We start from the raw sequence: 8,146 nt of genomic DNA, 5'->3' as shown, positions 1-8,146 counted from the left end.
ATTTCCTAGGGCCTAATAGGTTCACACATGTAGACGCAAAATGTTTACTGCAGAGCTAATTAGTCTTACTCTGTAGTACACATCTCATATAGATGTGCCCCTTGACAAATAGGATCTGTATCCAGACTAGCACTTAATTGCAAATACTGTAGGTACATGAGTGGAAGAAATTGTTTTGGAAGGAGCCAGAGACTACGTGCATTCAAAAAGATGGGCAGAAAGTCATAGAGTTCCTTTTAGCACTTTGAATTATGATACCTACTTCTTTAATGCAGTGTGGAAAAGTGTAATAGTTTTGTGCACCAAACGGAAAAAAAAAACCCCTCACACTAAACAACTAATTCTTGAGAGAAACTAAAACATGGAAAATTTCATGTCAATGATGAAAAATTTCTCTAGATCAGGGGCGAGCAAAATATGGCCCGCAGGTTAAATCCAGCCCACCAGGCAGTTTAATTTGGCCTTTGGACAGATTCCCACCAGTTAATTATGTCCAGCCCAGCCTGCAGCTGTCCCATCTGTGCTCCACTTGGGGCTGAGCACCGCCTACTCCCACCACAGCAGTGTGCTGCGCTCCCATCCCTGTGTGCAGAAGGCCCTGGGCCCTGACCCCGCCCTGGCCAGCACACAGCCTCCAGGTGGGACTGCTTCAGCCACATGGAGAGCTGCTCAGCTCCCCCAGCCTCTACCAGCTGTTCCTCCTGTCTGCTGCAGCACTCTGGGCAGCAGGTAGGAAAGCAGGGGAAAGCGGCAACTAGATGGAAGGGGGGGAGGGGTTGGGGCCAGTGGGAGCACAGAGCTTGGAGCGGGGCCCCCATGCCCAGCAGGGCAGTGGGGGTGCAGAGCCCAGGTCAGCCCAGTTCCATCACATGGGGCTCCCCATGGCTCGTGCAGCTCCTGGCATTTGCGCATCACTGCGCAGAAGTCCTGCACAATGGAGCCAGCAGACTTCCCTACTCCCTACCACCATGTGAAGCTCCTAGGACTTCTCTGGAGTAGCAGGGAGCCTGCACAATGGAGCCAAGCTGGCTCAGCCTCGCTCCTTGTTTTCTGGCCTAGTCCCGGGACTGCACGTGGCAGCAGGAAGCAGGACCCAGCTGCCAGTTCCATTGCATGGGACTCCCTCTCCCCACTCCCCCCATAGCACTCAGCTCTGGCTGGGTCTTGGGAGCTGCATGTGAGAAGTGGGGAGCCCTGCATGATGAACCAGGACAGCATGGCCCCACTCCCTGCTGCCACATGCAAGTCCCGGAACTGGCTCTGCCTGCATTGGCCATAAGCACCACAAAGGCCACCACTTGCTATTGTTGATGGCCAGGGGCAGGGGCTGTGCGCCACATACGCATCCCACCATACCCATGCACACATCTACATCTTCCCCCACACCCCACCCCATCCTTCCACACACCCACACCCTTCCCTACAAACCCTACACCCACCCCGCCAACCACACCCCACACTCAATATACAAGAGTAAGACTTTATTTTGGGCTATTATGCAATCACCTCTATATACACGACGAAACACTTGTAAATCAGGAGAAAAATATTTCTTGAAATGAAATTAAAATATGTTATAGTAGATGTTTGATTTTTCATATATGATGGGGTGGGGGTTGGTTCCAAGATGGCAACCCCCGCTCTGAATAGAAGTACATCTGAGGGCAAGGGGAGGGACTTCCAGTGGCAAAGATCAGGGGTTAGGGGCAGGGCACCTGTCAGGGGGTGGGGCTACCCTTGCAGCCCTCAGCAGTTCACCAAAACTAATTAAGCGGCCCTCCAGCTAAAATAAATGCCCACCCCTGCTCTAGACATTATGAGTAAGCATGAAGTGGAAAATATACATAAAAAAGTATTCTGCAATCTTAGCTACTTTTGTCTGCTACTGCATGAACACTTTCCTGGTACCTACATATTCACTGCAGAAATGGAAAAAAATGGATAATTAGGTTATGATTTCCTGTCATTTCAGAACTTTTTTAAAAGCAAATTGTAATGTTCTAAATTTAGAGCTTACTTTTTTAAAAGTTAAAATGTAAAAGATTATCTTTCTGGTACCTGTAAGGGTAAGTTTAAGATTTTTATTCAACAGTCTAGAGATGTAAACATATATATGAAAAATATCATTACTTGTAAGCAACACAATACACCTTGAGAAAAGTGTATTCCAAAAAGGTGTGTATGTATGTGGGAATTATGGGACTTTTTATTGCATAAATTATGCTAGTAAATACACTTCAATGGCAAGGATATTGGACAGCCAGTGTACCTAAACTCTTATATGGTCTTGTTTCAATTTTCATAGTCTCCAGACTCATCTTCTTCCTCCTCTTTATCTTCAGCTTTGTCATAATAATCTTCATAATCTGTGTTGTAGCTTGTGATTTGGCTGCCAACAGTAATCTCAAATGCAGAGGATGAACCTGCATACCGAGACATAAATTGGCTCCAAATTAGAAGAATTGTAAATGAAACAAGAACTAAGAAGACAAACAAGATTTTGGATTTCTAGAAAGATATCTGTTAATTGGATATTAGAATACTGAAACTACACCTTTTAAAGCTCCATTCCAAACAAAAGTAAACAATGTGTTCAATCCTGCACATGAGGTTAGCACTGGAGTCAGTATAAGTCTGTAACAGTGAGCGTGGGGCTCCTGTCACTTTAAGGAGAGAAACTGCAGCTGATATTGCCCAGGCAGCAGAATATAGGTCAGATGCAAGAAGGAAAGCAGTAGAGAACCACTGCTGTCTAGGCAGGGAGCTGCTCATTAGAGTAAAGGGCTGCACCCACAGGTTTGACAGGAGAACTCTGGTTAAGACCGCCTGTTGCAAAGTTAGCCGCTAGACAATAAGACAGGAGGGCAGAACCTAGCTTGGGCAGTGGGGTGTTGCTACAGCAGCAGTCACAACCTGCCATGGAAACCAGGCATCAGGCCCTGAGGAGAAACCCCTGCGGCAGGCCAAGGCACCACCTGACTAGAAGGGCCAGGGCTTCTAGTAGCAAGGCAACAAGGCAACTCGTAAGCCCAGAGTCTGAGCCAGAAAGGCTGTCTGGCCCTGCAAGCTGCAGAAAGAAGAGCTCATAATCTGGAGGCTGTAAGAGAATGCCCTAGCATGCTCTTGGAATACAAGTAAGGTGGTGAAGGCTTCCTACCATGGAGACATGACCCAGCGCAGGGGAGAAGTCATTATACAGCCAGTAGGCTTGGAGGTTGTGTTATAGTCAGAGGGATTAGTCCTTTGTCATCGTTGAAACCAGCAGTTTGGATTTGGGACTATCAGGTGTTGGCAGAGGTCCCAATAGTCCTGAGAGCATGAGAGTGTGTCTTGAGCCTTGCCAGGGGCTAGGGTTTTGATACATAGACTGGGGTTGAGTCTTATAGGGTTATAGCCTATGGAAGGACTGTAGCCAAGTAAGCCAGTCAGGGCCAGAGGGGCCCAGAAACAAAGTGAGTGAGACCAGGATTGGAGCCCAGAAGCCAGGTCCAAAACCATGGGCCTAGGCTACAAGGCCCAGCTAGAGTACAGGGGTGGAAGCTGGGAAGGCCAAGGCCCCAAGAAGGGAGAATGGCTGAACAGTAATACCTATAGGCATGGCTGTAGGGGAAGTTGAAGGATGCAAATAGCTGTTAAGGCTACAGGTGCCCTAGGGGGCATGAACAGATCTGGAGGACCCATTTATCCTGAAAGGGGCAGAACTGAGACCAGAGGGGTCTGGGAGGGACCTGCTGGCTGTCAAGAAGACTGGGGATTACTGTAGGACCCTAGGCATCCTCCCTTTTGATTCTCCAGCAAATATATTAAGGTGTGGGAAGCAAGCAAGAAGCGGAAAGTACTCTGGAGCTGAAACAGCAGAGTTTGTGTGGTCACCAAAGGGTATCATGGCTGCCCCTGAAACCTGAACTTTGCTACAACATCCCCCTCCAACTAGCACTCATAGGAGCCTCAAATAGATTTTTGGGGGGTCAAGTCCAGTTTTAGGCTGTGACAGCTGAAAATTATGTCTGTGTGATAAAGGTGCTTGCTGAAGGCTCTATGAAGATTAGACCAAGTGTTTTTCTGTCATTTGTTCAGATATTAAGCTATATGTTGTTGCTAAGAGCCTAATTAAAGTCTAAAATGTAGTAAGGCCTTGTATGTAGTATGAGGCCTAGTAAATTTAGCAAAGTCTTATAGAAGAGGTGATGGTAGGCCCTGTGGCATAGTTAAAATTAACCTTATCAGAAGAATGCAAGGCTTGTACTGCTATTGGTCAATCTAAGGACAGTTGAAGTAAAAAGAATCTGAATGGCTATAAGTTATCAGCATAGCTCAGAAGTTATAAATTGGTTGGCACATCCAGAAATCATTTAGAAGGAAGATACATCTCTGTGAAAGGAACAACAAATTAGCTGTTGGCCTGGATTCACTGGGCCCATGGATCTCGAGGAGCCCAAGGGCTGAATACCAGGGTCCTTCCCACTATCTCTTGGACAGCACTGATTGGGGATGCCTGACTTCACTGAGCTTTGAGGAAAGAGAAACTTGTCATACATCAGGCATCAGAGGGGACTTCCAATAAGTTGCTGACGCAAATTATTATCATCTGTCATTATCTGTCTTAGTATAGTACGTGTAGTCGTGTTTTTGTTAAGTCAATAAATCTTTCTTACTTTTCTACCCCCCGACCACACTCTCAATCCCGAACCCTTCACTGGTGGCTGGGACACAGGCAGACTCCAAACAAAAGGCAAATTTGAACAATATTGACTAATTCTAGACATGCCAAGTAAACACGGTTGTCATTTGAGTCAGAGGAAGCTTAACCTGCAGAATTGGACCAAGAATAAAAGTGCATGCACTAAATAGAATGATTACTTCCTACATCTCTTTCCTACACCTCAGTCTCTAACCCTGCTAAAAAACCAACAACAGGTCCCAATTTTTCCAAAAGTAAAAGACTACATACTTGCTGTATGAAACCATTTACAGCAATAAACTGGGAGCAGAATTCCCACCAGATAAGGGTTTTTTTGCAAGATGATGGAATGTTGTGTCTTGTGAACTTTAGAACTGTGACTTTTGTCATGCTCAAGAAAAAGTGGAGATAGTAAGAAAATAGCATAATATCAACCAATTAACATATTTTTCTTTAGTCCATATCAGAAACACTTTTGACTAAAACTATTTAGAGCTGAATATTTTTTAAAAAGACCTGTTAAGATACCAACATCTTAATACGTCACTCTTAGCTATCAGTTGGGTATTTACTGTAACAAACTGCAGGTTTGTTAAGGGCCAGTTCTTGTGAATTTAAATCTGCAGGAATGTAGACCATCCCTGCACTGTGTGGGGACCTGAGCGATACTCACCTGGGGCATGCCCCCAGCCAGGAGCGTGGTCCATATTGCATGGAGGCGTCAGTGCTGCGGTGAGAGCTCCCTATCCACCCGCCTGCCCTTACCACCTTGGCAGGTGAGGCAGATTGGTGGGAACCCACAACTGAAGCAATATCTGGGGGCCAGAGACAAGGCAAAAGTGGGGAGAGGCTGGACGGCAGGTGTGCAGGAGGACGGAGCTGGGGATCCCAAGACTCCAGGAGAATGCCCCACTGCCAGAATAAGCGTCTTGGAGGGTGCTGAAGAGGCAGCGATGGCCCCACTGCAGGAGCGAATGGTGGATCATTTGCCACCAGTGCAAGAGAGACAGGGACAGCCTTCCCCCCAGCTGCTCTGCTGAAGACGAAAGTTCCCACGCTCATTAAGCGGTTGCGCACCGCCAATTAAGCCAGGCATGGCCGCAATTAGAAAAGAAGAGCGGGGAAGCCCTGAGCTGGGAGAAGGAACCCCAGAGCCGCAGGGTAAAACCCTAGAGCCATGGAGGAGCCTCTGAAGAGCCCCAGAAGACATCTGGGACTCAGTCCTTTTTTTTTTTCCTCCTCTCCCCCACCCCAGGACTAAAAGAAAACCCTTCAGGCTTGCATGGAAAAAAAAAAGAGCAAAAATAATAAATAAAAGGAGAAAAGAAAGAGCTGCTTTGGACTGGTTAATTCAGGTACCATCCCTTCTCCCAAAACCTTGGAAGCCGGGTGGAGCTTGATGGTTGGTCTAGGTGGAGGCGGGTAGTCACCACCTCCCAGTCATTAATACTTCTTAATCATTAAAGTCATGCCAGGCGGGAAGAGAGAGCTCTGGACCCCACCTACACTGAGCAAGCCAGGTTCCACTCATCCTGAGGGGACTGGTGTATGTCAGGATGTAAGGGCGCACGTCCCTACCCAGTGGCTACCTGACAGACTATAGTAATACATCCTTTGTTGGGTAATTGCCTGTTTCATGCTCCCAAACATCAGCTTACATTCCAAGAAATGGAGGATTTGAATATCCTGTGTAGGTAACCATATGTGGCATCTAAATCCTGTGTGTGGAAATCAAATATCAGTCATGTACTTGTAGACCCTTCATATCAAAATAATTTACCGTCAATGACTTTTAATCTTGCAGAGGCATATGTAGTACCATATTTGTTTTTTGTATGGCAGATGTAGACACCTTCATCTGACTTCTTGAGGCCTTGAATTTGCAGCCAGCCTGTCACACCGTTCTTCTGAGGGCCACCTCTTGCCTGAGTAAACACGAACACACCATCAAGAGTCTGCGCATGTGCGTGGCTTTTATTCTAGCAATGACTATGTAATTACTAGTAATCTGAGAAATGGATAAGTACAGACAGTATAGAGACACAAATTTCAATGAAATCAATAGAAGTTTTGCTAGGTGAGGACAACAGAATCTGGAATACATGCTTCAAAGAGAGCCAAGACTACAAAGACTTTGGCGTTATTGTTTCTTCTAGATATACTGTCCTCTCTCATGAAGCACTTGCTAATGCACTGTTTTTGTAAGGTCCAATATGTAATCATACTATCAAGTCCCTTGTTGAGAATCTACTTATCAAGCCACCATAGACTTTACAACAGTTTTACACCTTGTTATTTTTGTATAGAAAAACTGGGTTACTGAAACAACAGGAAAAAGGCAATAATAACGGTTAACTCCTGTGAAACCTCCACCCTTGACCCCAAATTTGGTAATATATACCATGGTGAGTGGAATAAGCATCTACCTGGACTGAAATGTGGGCATCATCTCCTGGCAGAAACATTTTATTCCCTTTTTTCTTCCACTCCAGGTGTGGTATAGGATAGGCTGACACCTCACAGCCAAAAATTATGTCATTACCTGTGAAATTCTCGACATCTTGAGGAGGCAAAGAAATAACAGGAGCTGCAAAAGAACAAGAAAAACATAATCTTATAGGTAGACATGGTAAGTTATAACTGCTTTATAACAGAGTAAGGAAAACATCAATATAAATAAAAGGAAATACTTTGCACTCCTGTTTTATGAGTTGATGCTATAGGAGGGTTTGCAAAAACAGATTGGAAAAAGTTTGCTGTGCCTTTTGCTGTTTCCATGACCAAACAATAAGATGAAGAACCACACAGGCTCAGCTGGACCTCAGTAACTGCCTTTATGAAAGCTACACCAAATGCAACTATACATAATGCTGCTCTGGCTGGTTCCTGGTAGTTTCCGAAAGGAGGGAACACAATGAGTGTCATTTGCAAGCGTAGTGACTGTTTAATGGCATACTATTCCTGTGTTCATACTTCTTTACCTACATGCAAATGTTCATTAAAACTTAGCTCTTACCATAATTTGATCTAACTCTTTTATATGGGAACCTATGAATGGCCATACTTAATCTGACTCAGGGCATGTCTAGATGAGCCTGCGCGTGCCTCTTGCAGTGTCTCAAACTCCCTTGAGACACTGCAAGAGGCACACGCAGGAACAAGAAAATGTTCCCGGTGCTGTAAATTTGCAGCACAGGGGAAAAAATAGACTCCTGGATATCCAGGGGTCAAAAAACCCGGCAGAGAAAAAAAAGTGGGGCAGGGTGCCCTGAGGCAACCAGAGGGTGGGTCCTCCACAGAGATGCTCTGGCTGCCAATGGTTAGCCCTCACTCTGGTGCTGAAGCACGCTGCCTGCCTGTGGGAAACCTGCGCTGCCAAACCCCCCATCACTGCCACACCCAGCCCCCAAGCCCCCTCCCCAATCCCTGCCCCCCACCCCAGCATCCCAGGAAATAATAAAAACA

General features: G+C 45.9%; 1 protein-coding gene across 1 annotated transcript in view; it reads right to left on the bottom strand.

Annotated features, from left to right (window-relative positions):
- Window positions 1-1,743: 1,743 nt before the first annotated feature.
- Window positions 1,744-8,146, bottom strand: part of LOC109290149 (kazal-type serine protease inhibitor domain-containing protein 1-like) — a 34,577-nt gene continuing 28,174 nt past the window's right edge. Inside the window, exons 2-4 of the mRNA XM_019506538.1 lie at window positions 7,108-7,268; window positions 6,462-6,606; window positions 1,744-2,423 (exon numbers count right to left, since the gene is read on the bottom strand). Of these exons, the coding sequence (XP_019362083.1) occupies window positions 2,293-2,423; window positions 6,462-6,606; window positions 7,108-7,268 (437 nt within the window). The 3' untranslated portion in view covers window positions 1,744-2,292. The remainder of the gene's footprint in view (window positions 2,424-6,461; window positions 6,607-7,107; window positions 7,269-8,146) is intronic.

This window comes from Gavialis gangeticus, unplaced genomic scaffold (assembly GCF_001723915.1).
Source record: "Gavialis gangeticus isolate Ggan-Ray unplaced genomic scaffold, GavGan_comp1, whole genome shotgun sequence".
NCBI lineage: Eukaryota > Metazoa > Chordata > Crocodylia > Gavialidae > Gavialis > Gavialis gangeticus.
This window is presented reverse-complemented; position numbering and strand designations above follow the sequence as displayed.